Raw genomic sequence first — 24,404 nt, 5'->3', positions numbered from 1 at the left:
TGCCGCAGATGATAAGAGCTAGAACAAGCCTTGCGCCCTTCAAGCACTGTTCCTCTATTCAACCTGTCAATGCAGAGCATGTAGAGGAAGTCAGGTAAGTGTGAGTCGCTGGCCGCTGGCACAGGCTGGAGGCTGGGATCACCAAGAATGGGAAGGAACCACATTTGTCAACTTACCCTAACCGCATTCAGCTGAAATGATTAGTTCTCTCAGCAAATAGCCACTATAAAGGCAACTACAAGGTCACTGAAGGATGCGTTCTTTAGAGTTCTCTCTGCAAATAACCACAGCTGTGCAAAACAACCCACAGGGTCAATAAAGAATGGATGCTTTGTGCAATTTGTCTCATGCAGTGGCTTCATCGGTGGCATGAAACTTGCAAGCAGCCCCGGCTTGGCACTTTCACCATATCAGACAACTCTTGTCAATAACAACTGACATGCAATTAACCTTTCGAGCTTGCATCAATCTACTTAATAGCTTTGCAAATTCAAAAGCAAATAAACTTCATAAGCCGAAAACAAGGATGGAAAGAGATAAAGGTTTCGAGCCTCTATACATTGTCAGGAGATCCGAAATGGCTCTACACAGATAATGAAGTCCTTTCATAGTGTTTAGTTTAGTTTAGTTTAGTTTAGTTTAGAGATACAGCACGGAAACAGGCCCTTCGGCCCACCGGGTCTGTGCCGAACAGCGATCACCGCACATTAACATTATCCTACAGCCACTAGGGACAATTTTTACATTTACCAAGCCAATTAACCTACAAAACCTGTGCGTCTTTGGAGTGTGGGAGGAAACCGAAGATCTCAGAGAAAACCTGGGTCTCCGGCGCTGTATTCGCTGTAAGGCAGCAATTCTACCGCTGCGCCACCGTGACTGCCCTAAATGGTAGAAATGCAGCAACCAAGTTGTGTGCAACTAGCTCCCAGAACAATGCAATAATAGACATAGAAAAATAGGATATTTCATAGGAAGGAACTACAGATGCTGGTTTAAACCGTAGACACAAAATGCTGGAGTAACTCGGCGGGACAGGCAGCATCTCTGGATAGAAGAAATGGGTGATGTTTCGGGTCGAGACCCTTCTTCAGACTGCATTTTGTGTCTATCTTCTATAGAAAAATAGGAGTCGGAGTAACTGCTTGGCCTTTAGAACCTGCTCCACCATTCATTGTGATCCGACATCTCGCTACATATTCCCGTCCTCATCCTATAACCCTTAATGTCTTTTAGGTCGAGAATTTATCCATCTATCTCCTTCTTAAATGCTCAGATGGAGCACCCCTGTCCAACTCCTGCTCTCCGCTCCTGGAACATCTGGGGGTGAGGTGCGGCTCCTTCTACCTCCCGAGGGAATTTACCTCCATCATCCTGGCTGCGGTCGACATCCCACCCCAAGCAGACGTTCATCTAGCAGTGGAGGAGCTGCACGCCATGGTCCACAAACACCACACGGAATACACTGACGACTTTCCCATCACACCCGGGAACTTAAACAAAGCCAGTCTGAAGAAATCACTCCCTAACTACCACCAGCAAGTGTCCTGCAGCTCCAGAGCATCGAACACCTCGACTACAGCTACATTACCATCAGAGATTCCTATCACTCCATCCCTCGACCTCACTTTGGGAAATCCGACCCCACTTGGCCGTGCGCCTTCTTCCTGCATCTGGGCAGCGACTGAATAGTGCACCTCTGGCAGTGAGGACTGCACAGAGCTAGTCAGGGGAGGCAGAGGAACCACTCTGGGACTGCTTGGAGTCAGTAGACTGAGTTGATGTTCGGCAACTCAGCAACGGATCTGAATGAATACGCCACAGTTGTTGCCAACTTCATTAGGAAATGTGTGGAGGAGTGTGTTCCCACGAAAACCATCCGAGTGTTGCCCAACCAGAAGCCTTGCATGGACCAGGAGGTCTGCATTCTTCTGAGGACCTGATCTCAGGCATTCATGTCTGGCGACACAAGAAGTCCAGACACAACCTTGATAAGGTCATCAAAAAGGCTAAAAGGGTCTTTTGCTCTAAACTGGAGGATGAGGCGGATGTTCGGCAGCTGTGCCAGGACTTGCACTCCATCACATCCAACAAGGCAAAATCAGAAGCAGCTCAAGCGGCAGCAAGGCATCACTCCCAGATGAGATCAATGCGCTCTACGCACGCTTTGATAGGGAGAACACTGATGTGTCTTCCCGAGCCCCCATAGCCACCAATAGTATCACGACCTTAGTCAGAGAGGCCGATGTCAGATGATCCTTCATGTGAGTGAACCTTTGGAAACGGTCTTCACCTCTTGGTATACCTGGCTGCATTCTTAAAATCTGTGCAGACCAACCGACTGGAGTTTTTGCAGACACCTTCTATCGGATTACTGACGTCTGAAGTTCCCACCTGTTTTAAATGTGCATCAATAATACTGGCGTCCATGAAAGGTAAGGTGATGTGCCTCAATGACTACTGACCGACGGCACTAACGTCCGTGGTGATGAAGTGCTTTGAGAGGTTGGTACAGCATATATCAACTCCTACCTCAACAAATACCTGGACCTCCACAATTACCCCACCGCCACTAGGTCAATGGAGGGTGCAAGTACATTGGCTCTCCACTCTGTACTGCATCACTTGGACAATAAAACCACATAGATCAGGCTGTGGTTCTTAGACTACAGGTCAGCATTCAAGACCATCATCCCCTCCAAACTGGGTACCAAACTCATGGAACTGGGTCTCTGCGCATCCCTCTACAACTGGATTGTTATTGAAACTTATAAGATTATTAAGGGATTGGACACGCTAGAGGCAGGAAACATGTTCCCGATGTTAGGGGAGTCCAGAACCAGGGGCCACAGTTTAAGAAAAAGGGGTAGGCCATTTAGAACGGAGATGAGGAAAAACTTTTTCACTCAGAGAGTTGTGAAGCTGTGGAACTCTCTGCCTCAGAAGACAGTGGAGGCCAATTCCCTGGGTGCTTTCAAGAGAGAGTTAGATAGAGCTCTTAATGATAGCGGAGTCAAGGTATATGGGGAGAAGGCTGGAACGGGGTACTGATTGTGGATGATCAGCCATGATCATGGTGAATGGCAGTGCTGGCTCAAAGGGCCGGATGGCCTACTCCTGCACCTATTGTCTATTGTCTATTGGATCCTCAACTTACTCATCAACAAAACACAATCAGTATGAATTGGCAGCAACACTTCCTCCTTGATAACCATCAGCACAGGAGCACCTCAAGGCTGAGCACTCAACCCCCTGCTCTACTCTATACTCACCACTGTGCAGCTGGATCAAGAATCTTTTCTATTTCTGCCTTAGAAATATCCACTGACTTGGCCTCCACAGCATTCTGTGGCAAAGAATTCCACAGATTCGCCACCTTCTGACTAAAGAAATTTCTCTTCATCTCCTTCCTAAAAGAATGTCCTCGGTGTGTTTGCATGTTTGTGCATGCTTATGTACGTGTATCTGTGTGTGGATGTATACATGTTTGTACATGTTTAAGCACATGTTAACATGCATGTCCATGTTTTCTGCTATACCACTGAACGAGAGAGTGGTGTAAAGCAGCAGACGCAAGCACCCTGCCACTGTACACCCCCACCAAGCACGGCACCCTTACAGCAACAGATGCGTGGGCAGAAGCCACACAGTGCATAGAGGTGGGATGAAACAGGGGTGGGTTTCTCTGAGTGAGTGCTTCCCAGTGATATTCCTTTTGTCTTAGGTCTCTCAGATGTTGTCCCCTGTTCAATTCCTCGTTCACAAAGGGTTGTGAAAGAGTCAGCAATCACAAATAATTAGTGCGGCAATAAGCAAGGCGTGTACATGAATTAAAACATAAATGGTTAGAGCCCAACTCAGGCTGCAATTCTCCCGGTGCAGATCTTATCCCTCCCCTTTAAGACTGGAGTCAATGGATCCCGAGGTCAGGAATCAAAAGGATACTTGCAGCAGCCTGTAATTCCTCCACATTTGGAAGCAATTCCTTGGCCTTCGTCCAGCAGCGCTCCTCACCAGCCAGCCGATCCACATCCTGTGCAGAACAAGAACAAGTCATTCATGAAGTCATAGAACCACAGCACGGAAACAGGCCCTTCGGCCCACCTCCTCCATGATGACCAGATTCCCTAATCGAGCTAGTCCCAAATCTTCTGGGGAGTGGGGAAAACCCCCGATGTGATCCTTTGACACGTGTGTTGCCCACTCCCCACCTCCAACTCTGCTATTTGCAGTCATTTATTGTTTATTTTTCCCCATTCCTTCCTAGCATCTCCCCAAAACAAAAAGCACAACAGACACAAGGAACTGCAGATGCTAGGATCTTGTGTGGAACACAAAGTGCTGGTGGAACCCAAGGGGTCCAGGCAGCATCTCTCGATAGGTGATGTTTTGGGTCGGGACCCCTCTTCAGACTGATGATGATCACAGGAATCATTATAGTAGCATCACTTCCCATCATCCCAGGAGACTCACATGGCTACAGCAACAAATGGTGTGTCTGTTGAGGGATTGATAGGTCTGCCTCCAAACACCATTGGTGCTGAGGAAGTGTTTCATTAAACTTGGATCTTAACTAACATAAATGCTACCCATTTACAATATCTGTCTTCTAATTTGTTTCCATAAACACATTAAATTGCATCACTGTCTCCAAAGTATGAATGGAAAGGTGTCACAGAATCATAGTTATACAGCAAGGAACAGGCCCTTCGGCCCACCATGCCCGTTCCGGCCATTGAATACCCCTCCAGACTAATCCTTTCACCAGCACTTGCTCTTTTATATGCCTTGGTGATCCAGGTGCTCATCTAGATACAGGCCGTTCCCAGGTAATAACGTGTTTCCATCAATACAGATGTTGATTTTGTCCATAAGTTATAAAATCTCTTGATAGGGAAACCTTGCCTCCATAGTACTTGCATCAAAAGCACATTAGACACATTAGACCCTCGTTCTCACCTTCCACCCCTCCAGCCAGCGTATCCAACAAATCATCCGCCAACATTTCCGTCACCTACAACGGGACCCCACCACTGGCCATATCGTCCCATCCCATCCCCTCCCCTTTCTGCATTCCGCAGAGACCATTCCCTCCGTATCTCCCTGGTCCACTCGTCCCTTCCTACCCAAACCACCCCATCCTCGGGCACTTTCCCCTGCAACCGCACGAGATGCAACACCTGTCCCTTTACCTCCCCCCTCAACTCCATCCAAGGACTCAAACAGTCTTTCCAGGTGAGACAGAGGTTCACCTGCACCTCCTCCAACCTCATCTATTGCATCCGCTGCTCTAGATGTCAACTTATTTACATCGGCAAAACCAAACGCAGGCTCGGCGATCGCTTCGCTCAACACCTGCGCTCAGTCCGCATTAACCAATCTGATCTCCCGGTGGCTGAGCACTTCAACTCCCCCTCCCATTCCCAGTCTGACCTTTCTGTCATGGGCCTCCTCCAATGCCATAGTGAGGCCCACCGGAAATTGGAGGAACAGCACCTCGTATTTCGCCTGGGCAGCTTGCAGCCCAGTGGTATGAACATTGACTTCTCCAACTTTAGATAGTTCCTCTGTCCCTCTCTTCCCCTCCTCCTTCCCAGATCTCCCACAGTCTTCCTGTCTCCACCTATATCCTTCCTTTGTCCCGCCCCCCTGACATTAGTCTGAAGAAGGGTCTCGACCCGAAACGTCGCCCATTCCTTCTCTCCTGAGATGCTGCCTGAAATGCTGAGTTACTCCAGCATTTTGTGAATAAATACCTTCGATTTGTACCAGCATCTGCAGTTATTTTCTTACGTTAGACTGATGGAAAGATCAATTACGAAAAGCAGCGGCAGAGGGAGGAAACTATGTGTAGAAAGGAAGTGCAGATGCTGGTTTAAACCGAAGATAGACACGAAAAGCTGGACTAACTAAGCGGTCAGGCAGCATCTCAGGAGAAAAGGAATAGGTGATGTTTCGGGTTGAGACTTTTCTTCAGGCTGAGAGTCAGGGAGAAAGAGAAATAAGATATATAGACAGTGATATAGAGAGATATAGAATGAATGACAGATATGCAAAAAGTACAATGGTTCAGGAAAGGTGGAGCTCACAATGGTCCATTGTTCGCTGTGGACTGGGTGATAGTGAGTTATACAGGAAGGAAACTAGTTCTGTTGTTCCCATGAAGGAACAAATACATATATCAGATTTTTGAATTTAATAATATTATGGGAACTCATTTGTAAGTAAGGGTGTGCGCAAGTCAGGCATTCGTTACCCGGGAGAGCTTGCACATAGAAGTGCACAGCATAGGAACAGGTCCTATGGCCCACAATGTCTGTGCCCAACATGATGCCAAGTTCAACCACTCACTCTGTCTGCATGAGATCCATATCCCTCTATTCCCTGTGTATCCATGTACCTATCTAAAAGCAACTTAAACGTCACTATTCTATCTGCTTCCACTGCCATCCATCCCTGGCGAAGCGTTCCATGCACCCAGCACTCAATGTGTAAAACACATGCTCTGCATACCTCCTTCAAACTTTGCCCCTCTCACCTTAAAGCTATGCCCTCTGGTCTGTGACATTCACACCCTGGAAGAAAGGTTCCGACTATCCCATCTAAGCCACTCATCATTTTATAGCCCTATTAGTTCTTCCCTCAGCCTCCGATGCTTCAGAGAAGTTTGTCCAACCTCTCCTTATAGCTAATTCCTTCTAACCCAGGCAACTTTCTGGTAAACTTCCTGCACCCTCTCCGATGAAGGTGAGCATACCATACATCTTCTTTACCACTCTAAATAACTTGTGTTTTTTGCAATGTGAGAATACCTGCCTCCACCATCCCCTCGGGCAGTGTGATCCCAATTCTGAACACTATCAGAGTAAAATTATCAGTCTATCAAATAATACATCAGCAACGGTGAAACCAAGAGCAGACTGGGCTATCAATTTGCTGAACACTTGCGCTCAGTCCGCCTTGGCCTACACGGTCTCCCAGTTTCCAAACACTTTAACTCCCCTTCCCATGCATTGCCATCCTGATCATTCTGTCCTGGGCCTCCTCCACTGTCACAGTAAGGTCACATGCAAATTGGAGGAACACCACCTCACATTTTGCTTGGGCAGCTTACAACCCAACAATATGAAAGTTGATTTCTCTAATTTCAAGTAACCCCTGCATTCCCTCTCTCCCCGCCCGAAACTTTACCCATCCTAATTCTCCAGAGATGCTGCCTGATTCGCTGAGTTACTCCAGCACGTTGTGTCTATCTTCAGTATAAACCTGCATCCTTCCTTTCTACACACTAAATGCTGCATCATTAGTACTGCTGCCACGCAGCTCCGGTGACTCAGGATAAATCCTGGCCTTGGGTGCTGCCTAGGAGGAGTTCGCCCAGTGACCACATGGATTTCCTGCAGATGCTCCGATTTCCTCCCACATCTCAAAGACGTGCAGGTTTGGTAGGTTGTTTAGCGACAGTATATTTCCCCGAAGTGTAGGTGGGTGGTTGGAGAAATGTTGTGAGTTGAATGGCATCTGAGAGACAATATATTATAAGCAATGTGTATGAAGGAACTGCAGATGCTGGTTTAAACCGAAGATAGACACAAAATGAAGGAGTAACTCAGCGGGACAGGCAGCATCTCTGGAGAGAAGGAATGGGCGAGACCAAACGCAGGCTCGCCGATCGTTTCGCTGAACACCTCCGCTCAGTCCGCCTAAACCTACCTGATCTCCCGGTTGCTGGACACTTTAACTCCCCCTCCCATTCTCACACTGACCTTACTGTCCTGGGCCTCCTCCATTGTCAGAGTGAGGCCCAGCGCAAATTGGAGGAACAGCACCTCATATTTCACTTGGGCAGCTTACACCCCAGTGGTATGAACATTGACTTCTCTAACTTCGTAACCCTTGCTTTCCCTCTCTCTCCATCCCTCCCCTTCCCAGTTCTCCAACCAGGCCTACTGTCTCCGACTACATTTTATCTCAGTTTGCTTTGTTGTTACCTTCTCCCAGCTAACAATGATCTATTCTACACTTTCCTTGATCTCCATTCCCTTTCCCCCGTTTTCACACCTTCACACTTCCTTATCTTGGTATCTCCCTCCCCCCTGAGGTCAGTCTGAAGAAGGGTCTCAACCTATCCCACTGACTTACAAAATGCTGGAGTAACTCAGCAGGTCATGCAGCATCTCTCCCGAGATGCTGCCTGACCTGCTGAGTTACTCCAGCATTTTGTGTATAAATCGATTTGTACCAGCATCTGCAGTTATTTTCTTATACCACTGACTTACAAGCAAGTTACAGGAATGGGACTGATGGCAATACTCTGAGCCTTTGTGTGTTGAATAACCTCTTTCACTGCAATAAATATTTATGGGAATATGAAAAATATGATGGAGATTTAACATAGATACAGAAATGGTAGAAATACTCCGCAGGTCCAGCAGCATTTGTGGAGAGAAAAATGGAGTTAATGTTTTGATCGATTGAAAGCACTTCCTCAGTACAGCACTGGAGGATTGGCCTGGGTATCACACGCCGAGCAGGAGTTGAATAGGCACGCCCTTGACTCAGGTGACAAGGGGAAAGTCCTGAGCTGCAGCCTTAGTCACTCGTGAGATACGGTCTGTAGATGCTGAGCTTAGAACTGATATCTTTAGCTGGGCGTGTCCCCCTGCTTTAACTGAGCATTGTCAGGTAGACAGTTTAGCAAAACATCTGCTGGTTTGACGGGATTTCTTCCCTGCAACCCTTTTGCTGAAGAATAGGGCCTTTTTCCGAAAGCTCCTGGGCCGCCTCAGAAGCTGTGCGGCAGTGGTTAGAGCCAGGGAGGCTTGCAGCTGGAACTGAGCCTGGTTGTACCCTCCCCCAAGGCTCAAGGGTCCCGTGTAGGGGTAATGCTGCCAGGAGTAAGGAGGCACGATGACTCTCTGACTGGATTCTAATCAAAAGCATGTGGGAGGAATAACTTGGCGGGCTGACTGCAGGTCCTGATCAAAAGCAGGCCAGTTAACCGGGAGCACGTGTGCGAGCGTTTAGCGGAAAGCCAGCGTGGACTAAACACATCTAGGAGTTCCGATCCATGTGCAGAACAGTAAGCATTTATTAAAGCTCAAACACAGCTTTTCCATTGCCTTGAAGCATTGCACGTTTTGGGAGAACATGCCAAACATGCAATATATTACAGCTGAATATTGTACTCCACTTCCCACTTTCCATTTCATTAAAGTGAAAGGAAGTTTCAGAAGCAGTCTAAAATACATAAGCAATACTGTAATATCTAATTAGCACTTATGAGCAAAGGGAGGTTTTATCCAAAGCAGGTTAGCCTGCAATGCTGTCAGTTACTTCAAGGTATTGTTCTGAGCTTTCCCCAGTGACCCGGCCAACATTTCTCCTTCAATAAACAGAACTAAAATAGAAGTTCTGGGTATTATCACCACACTGAATTTGCTGTGCGCTGTGTCTCCTACTTTACTAACTGTTCCTCAGAAAAGTACTTCACCAGCTGTAGAACACTTTGCAAAATCCCATGTCTGTGAACAAATGGCGCATTTGGTAGAGACCCAGGTTCAATCCTGTACTCAGGCATTGTCTAGGTGGAGTTTGCAAGTTCTCCCTGTGACTGAGGGGTTTCCTTTGGTTGGACCAGTATCCACCTACATCCCAAAGATGTGCAAGTTGGTCGATTAATTAACTACAAATTGTACAGGTGAGCGGTAGAATCATGGGTGGGCGGGCGAGGGGGGGGGGGGGAGACTGGGAATTGATGAGAATGTGGGGAGAATCATTTTAAAAAACAGGATTAATGTAGGTTTAGTGAAACTGGGTCAGTGGTCAGTCCAGACACGGTGGCCTGAAGTGACAGTTTCAATGGTAAATCTCCCGATGATTCTATATCTTTCTTTAGCTTAGTTTAAATTAGGGTAGACAGTTTAGTTTAGTTGAGAGATACAGTGTAGAAAAAGGCCCTTTGGCCCACCAAGTTCTTGCCGACCAGTGATCCCCACACACAAACACTATCCTATGCACACCAGGGACAATTTACAATTTTACCAAGCCAATTAGCCTACAAACCTAAGATAGACATAAAAAGCTGGAGTAACTCAGTATCTCTGGAGAGAAGGAATGGGTGACGTTTTGGGTCGAGACAAACCTGCCTATGAGGCAGGAGAATGGGGTTAGGAGGGTGAGATAGATCAGCCATGATTGAATGGCAGAGTAGACTCGATGGGCAGAATGGCCTAATTCTACTATTTCTTATGACTCTCTCTCACACTGACTCTCACTCTCACACTTTCTCTTTCTCACTCCAAACTCTCCGGGGGGAGAGTTAGTCCAAGAGAGAGAGAGTGTGAGAGAGAGAGAATCCGAGAGTGTGGAAAACGCACAGCCAAGAGAAAAATGTTTCTTCTGCACAGAAGGCAGAAAGAAAATGACAATGAGGCAGGAATAGCAGGAATGAAATGGGAGAGCAACACACATTAGCGGAGTAGACAAGGCAACACACATTGAACCATGGTGTGCACATCTAAAAAAAACTACCAGAAAATCATATCCACATTGAAAGAAAGAGTGAAGGGAAGAGAATAAGAATGAGAGAGGAGAGACTGCGTGAAACAGAGAGAAGGGAAGTGATGGGGAGAAAGAAAAAGAGAGAAAAGGAATGAAGAAGAAAACAATGAATGTCTACGGGTGCTTTCTGTACCGAGTTTGCACGTTCTCCCCGTGACCGCGTTGGTTTTCTCTGGGTACTTCGGTTTCCTCCCATATTCCAAATAAATGTGGGTATGTAGGCTAATTGGCTTCGGTAAAGTATACAGTAATTGTGGTTGGCGCAGGCTCTGGGCTGAAGGGCCTGTTTCCGCACTGTATCTCTAAACTAAACTAAACCTCCAATTCATTTTCAGATGCACTGTTGTCAATAAATACGTTGTTCTCTCAATGTTTCTGTAGTTGAGCAGCAGTCTTGACGTGCTGCAAAATAGATGAGTTATCTGTTGTGAATCGATTTCCTTTTCATGAATTCCACCGTGTGAAACATAAACAGGGAAAGTTGCCGTGCTGTTGTGAACTAGTTAATGTGGGGAATTGCTCTGAATGATCGATCAACAACCCTGTCATCGTCAGACCACATGAACCTGGGAGAAAGGGACGGTGCTTTGTACTGCCTGTAATTTCAAGGCTCTGAGGTTTTCAATGACCAGAGCAGTTCCTGAGTGATTTCAATGACGTCTCTACCCGAAACGTCACCCATGCCTTTTCTCCAGAGATGCTGCCAGTCCTACTGAGTTACTCCAGCATATTGTGTCTACCTTCGCTTTAAACCAGCATCTGCAGTTCTTTCCTACACGATGTGCAAATGGACTTGGGAGTGCTGGTGCAGGATTCCCAAAAGGGCAATTTGCAAGTTGAATCGTCAGTAAGGAAGGCAAATGCAATGTTACCATTTATTTAGAGAGGACTAGAGTATAAAAACAGGGATATAATGCTGAGGCTTTATTAGGCACTGGTCAGACCGCATTTGAAGTATTGTGAGCAGTTTTGGGACCCATATCCGAGGAAGGATGTGTTGGGTTGGGAGAGGGTCCAGAGAGGTTTAAGACAATGATCCCGGTGATGATTGGGTTAAGATATGATGAGCATTTCAAGGCATGAGGCCTGTACTAGAAGGATGTTGGGGATCTCATTGAAACTTACCTGGATAGAGAGGATGGGGAGATGTTTCCACTGGTGGGAGAGTCTAGAACCAGAGGGCTTAGTCTCAGAATAAAAGGACGTACCTTTAGATAGATGAAGAGGAATTTCTTTCATCAGAGGGTGGTGAATCTGTGGAATTCATTGCCACAGACTGCTGTGGAGGCCAACTCGTTGGGTATTTTTAAGGCAGAGATTGACAGATTGAGGGGAGGAGGGGGTTTGAAGGGGGATAGAGTGGGTGAGTGGGGGCGAGGGGAGGGGGGTTCACGGGGGATGGAGAGGGTGAGTTAGCAGCAGCTCGTCGGCTCAGCAGCACCCCCCTCATTGGCCGCCACTCCCATCACTCTGGCGGGTTCAGCCCCCACCGGTCATCGTGGGCCCCCCCCTCCCTCATTGGCTGCCACTCCCGTCACTCGGGCTGGTCCCATTGTGATGTCGAACGCTGAACACGGCCAGCGTCAGTTTAAAAGGTAAGTTTTAAACTTTAAAATGTCTATAATTTGAAAAATATAAGACCAATTTGAATGAAACTTACATTAAGGTGACTCCAGGACAAAGGTGAGTAAGGTGGTCCTAAAATTGTGTGATGGGGGCATGATCAAACAAACAAACAGAGAGATTTAGTAATATATAGATATGAAAGCTTTCAATGAAAATGAAATAAAAACTTAACTTAGTTTGATTCCCACTGTGAGTTTTCTTTCGAGGTTGGCATCACAATGTCCTAATCGTAGAGATTAAACAGCAATTCCTGAAGCTTTCAACGCTGATGGGGAATGGGCAAACTTAGCTGCAGATCAAGGTACCCTCCTTCTTTCTCTACCAGAGGTAATTATGGGTTTTGGGAGAGAGTATAGATGGGTGGTGTGGGGGGAGTGTAATAACATAAGGGTAGAATCAATCTCCACAGAAAAGACTTTGGTGGTCAGGTTTGTTTCCACTAAATCAACAGTTCTCTCTCATTTTCCAGATGCTCTTCCAATGTCAGTGTATCAAACACAACAGCAACTTCAAAGCAGGTGCTTGGCAGAAGTCTTCTCAAAGCAACTGAATTCAGAAAATCACCAGCCATTGGGAAAAATGCTCCTTGTTTTTGATTAGAATTTTAAAGGTACTTTGTCGACTAAAAACACTAACATGAACAATATCATTCCACGTTCCGTCAAATGTAGACTCAAGAAAATAATGAGAAGAGTAAGTCAACAAGCACTACACATTACAGTGACTGTTTGAAAGATACAGCATGGGAACAGGTCCTGTGGCCTACCGAGTCCATGCCGACTATTGATCACCAGTTCACATTTGTTCTATGTTATCACACTTTTGCACCTACTCACTGTACACTGGGACCAATTTACACAGGCCAATTAACTGAAAACCCGCATGTCTTTGGGATATGAGAGGTGTTGGGGATTATGTGGAGAAGGCAGGAGAATGGGGGTAGGAGGGAGATAGAGATCAGCCATGATTGAATGGCGGAGTAGACTTGAAGGGCCGAATGGCCAAATTCTGCTCCTATCACTTATGACCTTATGAGCTTTTGAAACCGGAGCTCTCAGAGGAAACCCACGGTCACGGGGAGAACATACAAACTCCACACGGATAGCACCAGAGGTCAGGATCGAACCCAGTTCTCTCACATTGCGAGGCAGCAACTCTACCAGCTGCACCACTATGCCGCCCTAAATAGTGACAAGTGTTAGCAACTAGTTGCACAGGTTCTGTTTACCCATAATACTGTTTCAACATGGGGAAATCTCCCTATACACTAGGACCAATTTAGCCTCTTATTTACACCTGGATTAATCTCCAACAGTCCTTCTTCAACAGCACATTTGTCATCTGTATAGTAAAACTCTCGTTTGTTTGTTTGTTTGTTCCTGAACTACAGCCAAAACAGTACACGATAGCACGACAATTTTAGGCCCACCTTACTCACCGTAGTCCCTTTGGTGCTAATGGAAGAAGTTTCATTGAAATCGGTGTTATATTTTTTTAATTATTCACATTTTAAAGTTTAAATCTATCTCCTAGGGAGGGAGGGAGGGGGTGGAGGGAGGGGGGGATGGAGGGATATGAGGGGTTGAGGAGGATGGAGTGGGGGGAGAGGAAGGGAGGAGGGAAGGGGGGAGGTGGGGCATGGGAGGAGGGGAGGTGGGGCATGGGAGGAGGGGAGAGGGGGAAGGGGGAGGAGAGGGGAAGGGGAGGGGAGGGGGGGAGGAGAGGGTGCTGCCCCCATGCAGGAGAGGTTTGGGCCCAACGGGTCCACTTGGTCTAGTTTAAGATATAAAAACACAGAAAACAGTGGAGTAGGCCATGTAGCCTTTTGAGTTTGCTGCCATTCAATGTCACATTCCCAAACTCTCCCCATACCTCTTGATACCTTTTGTGTCTGGAGCGTCAGACCAGACAGTGATCACCTGTCACCTATTTTGAGATGTGGCCTGGTCAATTGTTGCCTGATCTTTTTCCACTGAACGACTTTCCTTGACACAATGCCACAGTGGCTCAAGGCCCACACTGTTGCTTCTGAGTCAAAAGATTGTGAAATGAATCTCTCTCCTTTATTTCAAAATTGATCTGGAGAGTTATTCCTACTGCCTCCACAATAGCCATGAGCCAACATCAACAGAATGCATTCTGTCGTCACCATCATATTGCTAATTGTGCAAGGTTTTTGTGCGCAATTTGGCTGCCATGCATCCAACATTGTTTCAGGGACGGCACTTTGAAAGCCCTTGAGACTGGCCTCTTTACTGAGGGATGACTATGTGCTTTGAGAAAGGTTGGCTGTCAGTAATCAGGATGTGGGAAGCCAGAAATGCTGAACCCTGTTGGAGACAGAGAATTGACACATGTTGAGGTAACCAGAATTTGAAGTAGTGGTGTCTGCATTTAAGTATACAGACATATACAGCTGCCTGTGTGCATGCATGTACATTGGTGTGCGTGAGTATGGATACATGCATGTGTGTGCGTGTTTGTGTGTACGCGCTAACCAATCTGTGTGTCTGCAGCAGATGATTGCATGCATGTACATTTGCGCACAAGTATGCAAGTATGTGTCTGTATGTGTTTTTTCACGTGTGCAGGAGTGCTTTGTCTGCATTTGTGTACATTTGTGTGTGAGTACACGTGAATGAGTGAGTGAGTGTGTGTGCGTGCGTGTATGGCGTGTCTGAATGAGCAAGTGAGCTTCCATGTGAAAATGCATTTGTGCGAGTACAAATGAGTGTGTGCATGACATGTGTGTGTATGTATACATGTTTGTGTATGTGCGTGTAGATATGTAGGTGCATGTATTCAAGCGTGTATGTAGGTGTGTGCCTGTGTGTACGTGTGTCTGCATGTATGTGAATGTTTGTATGTATGTACATGTATGTGCGTGCACCTGTGTGTGTGTGTGTGTGTGTGTGTGTGTGTGTGTGTGTGTGTGTGTGTGTATATATGTCCATGTACCTGTATGTGTGTGTGTACATTTAGCATTCAATGCATTCAGGGCTTTCCCATGAAAGGTGTCAGTCACCCACCTATGCTGCCCCTTGGCTGTGAAGTGCATTGGGACATGCTGACAGGCAGTGTACAGATGCAGGTGCTTCCTTTATGGAAGGTGAGGGCTGCTTCGACAATGGGATACCTGAACTGCAGCAGACCGTGGGTTAGATTGCTCGAAGAGCCGACCCACCAGTGGGCAGAAGATCAGGAGACGAGCGTCAACACGCATCAGGTTCTCTGCCGGTTCCTTTTCACGCTTCAAGGACTGAACACAAACACGTCACCTACTGTGAACCGCCCTGCCTGGTGCTCCTGGCCTTCTCTGTTGACCTACTGCCACTGCTGAGCACCAACATATTGTGCTTGTTTATACTGTTTACAGATGCAGTGTTAGGGGAGGTGGCGAAGTGCACACAGTGGTGACTTCTCCAGCTGAGGCACCAAGTCCAGCATGTGGTTCCCAGCTCCTCAGTCACATTACGTGACTGCTGAAGGGTAAACAAGGCCCCTGATGGTTAATAAAACACATTCCACTGTTTTCTTTCACCATTCCCCAGGGAACTTGCTTGGGCAGCGTAACCTTCTGGAAGGTTTAACCTTCCAGGTCACGGTGGAGCAGCAGTAGAGTTGCTGCCTTACAGCGAATGCAGCGCCGGAGACCCGGGTTCGATCCTGACTACGGGTGCTGTCTGTACGGAGTTTGTACGTTCTCCCCGGGATCTGCGTGGGTTTTCTCCGAGATCTTCGGTTTCCTCCCACACTCCAAAGACGTACAGGTTTGTTGGTTAATTGACTTGGTAAATGTAAACATTGTTCCTAGTGAGTGGAGGATAGCGTTAATGTGCGGGGATCGCTGGTCGGCGCGGACCCGGTGGGCCAAAGGGCCTGTTTCCGCACTGTATCTCTAAATTAAACCAACCCCTTGTTGCAAAATAGGCCACAGGGTATAAAGTGTGGCGACAGGCGGGTCACTGACGCCAGCAGCAGGTACTTATCAAGGGAAACCCCTCGTATAAGAAAATAACTGCAGATGCTGGTACAAATCGATTTATTCACAAAATGCTGGAGTAACTCAGCAGGTCAGGCAGCATCTCGGGAGAGAAGGAATGGGTGACGTTTCGGGTCGAGACCCTTCTTCAGACCCCTGGGAAAGGGAAACCCCTCATTGCACTGAATCTTGAATGATGTGCTTAGACACTACAAACACCTACTAGCTTCAGGTTATAATGTAACATACACATATGCTCATGCTGCATATTTATGCACACAGGCAAATGTGCACGCACACACACACATGCACACAGATGTGCATGCATGCGCACCTATGCAGATACACATACCTGCATACACAAACGCTCACAATTCACTGCCTAAAACACACATAACCTCACCATGTGTCAATTCGCCGGCTCCAACAGTGTTTCAGCATTGCTGGCTTCCCACATCCTGGATTACTAACAGCCAGGCTTTCTCAGAACATACAGTCATCTCTTCCCTCTTTAAGCCAAAGAGGCAGGTCTCACAGGGAGCAGATGCTTAAAAATTAATCCGCAGCCTACATTGCTGACAGTAAACTTTATACATCCTGTCAAGAAGCGGATCCATCACTAAAAATGATTACATTCAGAGGTTTAAAATTCCAAATATGTACTTTGCTGATCTCCTTTTCCCCAAACATCACTCACTGTGAAATGAAGAATGGAAGTCACAAATCACTTTGCACTGTGAGGAGGCTTTAGCATGCTTCTCGTCCAATTTTCTCTGGCCCTCTGTGGGAGGGCATACCTCTGGTTGGGCGATCGTTTTTTATATAGGTAGACTGCTTCCTTCTTGCTTCCCACAAGTGCTCATTCTTCATATAAAGGACTGGTCCAGAGAGGGTCTCACAGGCTTTCTCGAATGTGTTCGCACAGACAAGGCAATCAGTTATGAAGTCCATTCCTCACAGAGCCATCACCTCCACTGGACTCTCTAATGCCAACCCAAGCCTACATGTTACAGGACACTTTAACATAAGAGGGGGAAAGATTTAATAGGAACTTGAGGGGCGACTTTTTTGCTCAGAGGGAACGTACAGTATATGGAACGAGCTGCCAGAGGAGGTAGTTGAGGCAGGTATTAAAGCAGCATTTAAAAGATACTTGGACCGGTAGGGAAGGTTTAGAGAAAGATAGATAAAACATGGGTAAATGGGACTCGCTTAGCATGGTCGGCACAGACCAGTTGGGCTGGTGGGCCTTCTTCTCTGCCGCATAACTCTGTGATAATAACAGAACATTCAGCCCAAATCACAATGAAAGTATTTGTGCTCCATTTTGGGCCTCTGCCCACCCTACTTCACCTGGCCCTATCAGCAGAAGCTGATTCCTTTCTCCCTCAAGTTTACCTAATTTCCTCTCGACTGTATATTGGCTGTTCACCTCGAGTAGAACACTCTCATCATCCTCAATATAACAAAAAGCCTCTTTTGGATTTCCTAATTAGTGACGGTTTTATACATATGGAACCTTGTTCTGACCATCCCTGTGAATGCCTTCATTTTAAAGCCTTCCTTCCATCAGTCTCACATACAGCGTATATGCTGAACCACAGTGATTATCACACATATTTTATTCATTAATCAGAAATGCATTTAGCCACATTTGGACTCTGAACCAGCTCACATGTATCTCTTGGCCAATGTACACACTACCTTATTAAAATGTTGTATTAAAAGTCAGCAACATTTTGTTATTGATGACCATGCATTTAGTTAAATTAGTATCAGTCACTCCCCAAGTCTTCTCTTTCTCAGACAAAAGATCCCCAGGTTGTTTCGGGTTTCCTGACAGGTACAACCCCTTGGCTCTTGTAACCTTTTGTCTGAAACAGGGCCGCTATTGTTGAGATAATCGCAGCACGCTGATTGTCTGAAGCTGTCAAAGCAGTTGGGTGGGAATAGGAGTTGAAAGAGAACTTGGGATGGGGAGGGGATAACCATGGCTCCCGGGAGTGTCATTGAGCTGGAAGAGGCACTCCTGGTGCTCCTAACTCCACATCAACCTCAAAAGTGAAAGGGCTCAACGTGACACCAGATGGTGCCATTATCAATTTAACTGGATGCACTGTAAGGACATGACCATCAAGGGAGCTATGTTGTGGACTTTAAATACAGCATTTTAATAATGCAGTGTTGCCCGGTACATTGGCCAAAAGATACATAGGGGCTGGTTCTGAATCCAAATGTGTCTAAATGCATTTCTGATTAGTTAATAAAAAATGCGTAAGGGACAGTGCGGTTCAGCTTGAATTCTCAGTATGCCCAAACTCACTGTTTATGCAGCTGCACTTCGTCCTATTTGTGTGTTTGTAAAACTGCAGCCAAAAGCAAAATCCATCAGTGTTTTGTTAACCATTGGTTGTCTCATTAGATTATTTGGCTTCAATGGTATGGTTGCAGCCAGACTTCTGGCAAGTCAACACGACCTACTGGATAGCACTGGAACAATGCACAGAGATAAATGAAATGTCCTTTGAGGTGAATGCACAGCACCTGGATCATGGATAATCTGATTTTGGCCTCAGCTCCACTTTCTCCCTGCTGGCTTCCCATAAATGACTCGCTACAGATCAAAAATCTGTTTATCTCAATTTTATTCCATGACTCATCACTCTGCCGCTCTTTGTGGTGCACAATTCTGATGATTTACAAATCTCTGGGAGAAGAAATTCCTCCCCAAATCCATCCCAGATCCCTTACTTGGAAACCATGCCCCGGATCTTGATCCCTGCGTGAAGGAAAGAAAAATCTTACCAGCATCACTGTTAATTCTGCTTACATCCATCAACAAAAAAAATGCTCATTCTACTGGGCCAGGCCCAGCCTGCTCAATTATTCTCATAAGAGAAACTCATCATTCAAAGAATCAGCTTTATGGACAATAGACAATAGGTGCAGGAGTAGGCCATTCGGCCTTTTGAGCCAGCACCACCATTCAATGTGATCATGGCTGATCACTCTCAATCAGTACCCCGTTCCTGGCTTCTCCCCATACCCCCTGGACCTTTTCTTAACGGACTCTAATGCAATTAAACCCCTCCTTATACGACGAGACCAAAAACCACAACAGTAACAAGACTTTCCAACTTTTATGCTCCACTCAACATTCAATTTCCCTTCCAAATTACTTGTTGCAATTCCATGTAAAAGTACAAAATTACAATAATATCCCACTCAAAATATCTTTTCAACCTGAGAATTACCCATTGTAATATAGTAATTTATTCATCTCATCTAGTAAAATACTAATCCCTACTCTAATCTCATGCAATTAAATTGTTTACATGGCTCCTTATCAAATGCCCATTAGAAATTCAAATGCATAACATCTATGTTATCCTTCATCCACTGGACTAGTTACATCTTCATAGAATTCAGACGAACTTGCCAAACATGATTACTCTTCAAAAACCACAATGAATCTACTCAACTATACTATGATTTTCTAAGTGCCCTGCTATCATCTCCTTGATAATGGCGATCAGCATTTTCCCGATGAGATGTACTAAACTGATTGACCTATAGTTTCAAGTTTTTTTGTCCCCCTCCTCTCTTGAATAAGGTTGTTCCATTTGTGGTTTCCACTTCCATGGGAATCTCAGTAATTTGGGAAATTCACAAACAATGTACATATAACATATAACATATAACAACTACAGCATGGAAACAGGCCTGTCCGGCCCTACCAGTCCACGCCGACCATTCTCCCTGACCTAGTCTCATCTACCTGCCCTTTGACCCACTTCTTTTGTGATGTTAGCATGCATGCCATCAAGACCGTGGGATTTGTCAGGTATTAATTCATTGGTCTATCCAGAGATGCTGCCTCTCCCCGCTGAGTTACTCCAGCATTTTGTGTCTATCTTCGGTTTAAATAGTAATTTCCTTCAGCAACAACCACTGTTTAACGTTCCTTCCCTCTATTATCATTGGCACTCAATTTAGTGCTTTCTGCTTTATTTTTTCTTAAGCTCTCAGAAACACTTATTGTTTTTATACTTCTTGTAGTTTACGGCCTTTCTTCATCATATCTTCAGTTCATTGCTAAAGAACAAATCATTTTTCTCATTTTCAAAATCTATTTTGTGGATCTCAAAAAACAACCTCCCCCCGCCCCAAAACAAAAGTGTGCTTGGAATAACATTTCCAGATCCCACACTCTTTTTTTATCAGAGATTCTCTGAAACACTGCTTTGCACTGTTGCTAAATACTTTAACACTCCCTCCCATTCTCATGCTGACCTTTCTGTCCTGGGCCTCCTCCGCTGTCAGAGTAAGGTTCAAGGCAAATTGGAGTAAAATAGATCCTCTTATTTCATTTGGGCAGCTTATAACCCAGTGGTATTAATATTGATTTCTCTAACTTCAAGTGACCCATGCTTTCCCTCGCTCTCCATCCCTCCCCCCACCCTAGATCTCCGACTAGTTTCACTGTCCTCTTGATTACTTTTACTGATTGTATGCCTCATTGTCACCTTCTCCTCAGCTAACAGTGAATCATTCTACATTTCCTTGATCATCATCTACATTCCCATGATCAACATCTGCATCGATCTGTCCTTTTCACACCTTACTCTTCCATATCTCTAGTCTCCATCTCCTGACTCCCCTGACCCTCAGTTTGAAGAAGGGTCTCGACCCGAAATGTTACCCATTCCTTTTCTGCCAATCCCGCTGAGTTACTCCACCATTTAGTGTCTATCCTGCCGTTGCACTGTTGAACTGTCTCATGCTGTGAGCTCATTCACCCAAAGGAACATTAAATTTATTTCATTTTATGCAGGTGCAGGACGCTTTTTCTCTTGTATTTAGGAGCTACAGGATGATATCTTCAACTTACTCCCCACCTTGTCCATCTGTTTATAAGCCATCTCCCGAGAGACGGTAACGTGTTGCATAGTGGTTCCAAGAATTCAAAACTTATTCCCCTGAACAATAAATCAGAGCCTGTAGCCTGGGAATGTTACTGTCCATGTTAGGGTGTGATTTTTAAACAAAGAAGGCTAAAAGAGCAAATGCATGATCGATTTGGGAAATTGGTCACTGTACCTGACTGGGAACATGGTAGGTGAGGGCCGATCCTGCAGTATGCCAGACCACCATACACAAAGCAACAGGGCGTGGACCCTACAATATCAAACCGGCTAATCTAAAAGCATTCTCAAATGACAGAGACGTGTTCAGATCCTACCAAAGCAAATGGGGAAATCAAAAATCAATTCATTAATTAAGTAAATCTGGTAAGAAAGGCTAATCATTGAGTCAAACAGCGTGGACACATGCCCTTTGGGTCAACTTGTCCATGCTGAACAGGATTTATACCTGAGCCAGTCCCATCTGCCTATGTTTGAGCCATATCCCTCTCAAGCTTTCCATCCATGTACCTATCAAAATGTCTTTTAAACACCACCATGGTACCTGTCTCAACGCCTTCCTCTCGAAGCTTGTTCCATAGACGCATCATCCTGTCTGTGAAGAAATTACCCTTCAGGATCCATTTCCCGTCTCACCATAAACCTAGCATTAGACTCCACAGCCATGTGAAAGAGACTGACCATTCACTTTATCTACGCCTCTCATGATTTTGTATACTTCTACTTCCTATGCTCCAGGGAAATGTCCCAGATTATCGAGTCTCTCTTTGTGACTCAAGCCCTCCAGTGCTTGTAACGTCCTGATTAGGTTCTCTGCACTATTTCCAGCTCAATGGCACTCTTCCTTTAGCAGGGAGACCAGAACTGCACCCAATAATGGTTTGTCATCAAAACTCAGCCTATTTGTTAATATCCTTCAGGGAATAAAATGTGTTCCCCCCAACTTAGACTGGTCCAAATATGATTCCACAATCACAGCAATACACCAGTCCCAGCAAGATCTGCAGTTGTGTTGAAAGGGTGAAGAAAGGAATGTCCACATAACATGGAGATCAGGAAGAATATATTCTCAGAGATTTAAAAGGTACTGGAATTCTGAAATTCTGACCCCCCCCCCTCAAATTAGATTTGATTGTGTGGGGAGGAACATCTTCTCATCGCTGATCCCGTCAAGGCCCTGATGTTTCAGAAAGATTTCCACTCATTCTTCTCAACTCCAGTGCATTCAAGGGGCCGAAGTGCTGTATTTCCAACCTCTCCAAATTCTCTCAAGGAGTATAAACTCACCCCGCTCAATTAGTTTAGTTTTGTTTACAGATACAGTGCGGAAACAGGCTCTTCGGCCCGTCGAGTCCAAGCCGACCAGCGATCCCCGCACATTAGCACTATTCTACAAACTAGGGACAATTTTACCAAAGCCAATGAACCTACAAACCAGCACGGGTTTGGAATGTGGGATGAAACTGGAGCACCTGGTGAAAACCAACGCGGCCACGAGGAGAACGTAAAAACTTTGCAAAGACAGCACCCATAGTCAGGATCAAACCCAGGTCTTTGGCGCTGTAAGGCAAATTGTATCGCGTTAATCAACACCACATCCTCGGAATCAAACTAGTGAACCCTCTTTGAACTGCCTCCAATGCAAGTACATCTCTTCTTAAATCAGAAGACCAAATGTCTCACCCAAACCCTGTACTATTCCAGCAACACTTCCCTACATTGCAACTTCATTCCTCAGAGTAAAGACCAACATTCTATTTGCTTTCCATATTATTTGTTGTAATTACCACTCAGAAAGGATCAGAATGTGCCTACCCCACAATGCTGTGTGGGTAAAGCCACCAACTTCTTTTGTGCCGGGTACGTCTATATCTCTCGTTTCCCTTTCCCGTGACTTTCAATCTGACTAAGGATCTCAACCCGAAATGTCGCCCATTCCTTCTCTCCAGAGATGCAGCCTGTCTCGCTGAGTTACTCCAGCTTTTTGTGTCTATCACAAGGAATGAGGGGTATCTTCTTTAGATTTCTGAGTGCACCACATGCAACTTCCAACAGGGATAAGTGGCTGAGAGTTAAAGAGTCTTGACAACTATATTAACCCAGTACCTCTTCACCCAGCATCCAGAGTTTGAAATACCCTGCGTTGCTGAAGATGGGACGGGGCTGTTCCACCTGAGATATTGTGACAGGCCTGTTACTGCAACCGGGGCTCACAATCACCGTGAGCCGTGTCCATCTGCTTGTTTCTGTGTGTTAGAACATGTCAACACTGCAGATGTTTGATTGATTTCACTGCCCCCCCCCCCCCCCCCCCCCCGACATGGTGAACTGAAGCAGATCCTTCTCCTGCAGACTAAAGCGGTCCGTCCACTAAAGCTCACCTGTCAAGTGACCTTGCAGCATATCATGAGGTGAATTTGTTCAGTTTTACCATAAAACTCCAAAACATGCAAGTGTCACCTACTCCAGAAAAAAGTTTGGACTTAATGTTAGACAGACAGTGAGATAACAGTTTGTGAAAAAACAGACTGCAGAGATATGAAGCCACCAGCCAGGGATTAGTGATTGAAGCAAACACCTGGACCCTTCCTCAGACTGATTAGTAGGAGGAAGAGGTGGGGGGGGGGACAAAGTCTGGCAAGTGATAGGTGGATGCAGGTGATGCGGAATATTGATCGGCAAATGGTTGGACAAAGGCCTGAGATGAAAAGACAAAAAGTGTAAGATGATAGAACTGTTAAATGTGAAGCCAGAGGACTGAACCTCGATGGAAAGGGCAGCAGGAAATGGTGGGAAACCCAGGGCAGAAAGGCCAAAATGGGAATGGGAAGGGGAGTTAAAATGGTTACCAACTGAGAAATCCAGCGGATCTTGCCGGAACAAGTGCAAGTGAAACATCACCTCTCCATGTTCTCCAGGGGTGCTGCCTGACCCGTTGAGTTACTCATGCAGCGTGTATCTTTTTTGTCAATCTGCATTTGTAGTTCCTTGCGTCTAAATAACACCAGACCACTGTCTTCCAGACAGCTCCTGTTCCCATTGCCTCAGCCGATCTTCCTTCGACAGTCTCCCGCCCTGCCAACCCGTTTCTATCTCCTCTCCAAGCTCTACAAGGATTGTCCCACTAGATCCATTGCTTCCGCCTGTTCACGCCTCACATGTTTCGTTAACCCTGTTCCTCTCTGCACAGATGCTGCGCGAGCTGGTAAGACTTTCCAGCAAACTTTCGTTTTGATTTTTGATTTTCAGTCTCAGGCATGGGGATTGAACCAATTCGAAGACAATCGCGCTGCCCACTGATTCAAGGC

General features: G+C 45.9%; 1 protein-coding gene across 1 annotated transcript in view; it reads right to left on the bottom strand.

The window, feature by feature from the left end:
- Positions 1-24,404, bottom strand: part of smyd3 (SET and MYND domain containing 3) — a 675,783-nt gene that overhangs the window by 72,688 nt on the left and 578,691 nt on the right. The window contains exon 9 of the mRNA XM_078405373.1: positions 3,946-4,033. Within this exon, the coding sequence (XP_078261499.1) occupies positions 3,946-4,033 (88 nt within the window). The remainder of the gene's footprint in view (positions 1-3,945; positions 4,034-24,404) is intronic.

This window comes from Rhinoraja longicauda, chromosome 9, assembly GCF_053455715.1.
Source record: "Rhinoraja longicauda isolate Sanriku21f chromosome 9, sRhiLon1.1, whole genome shotgun sequence".
NCBI classification, from domain to species: domain Eukaryota; kingdom Metazoa; phylum Chordata; class Chondrichthyes; order Rajiformes; family Arhynchobatidae; genus Rhinoraja; species Rhinoraja longicauda.
The sequence above is the reverse complement of the archived record's forward strand: the minus strand, read 5'-3'. Positions and strand labels throughout refer to the sequence as shown.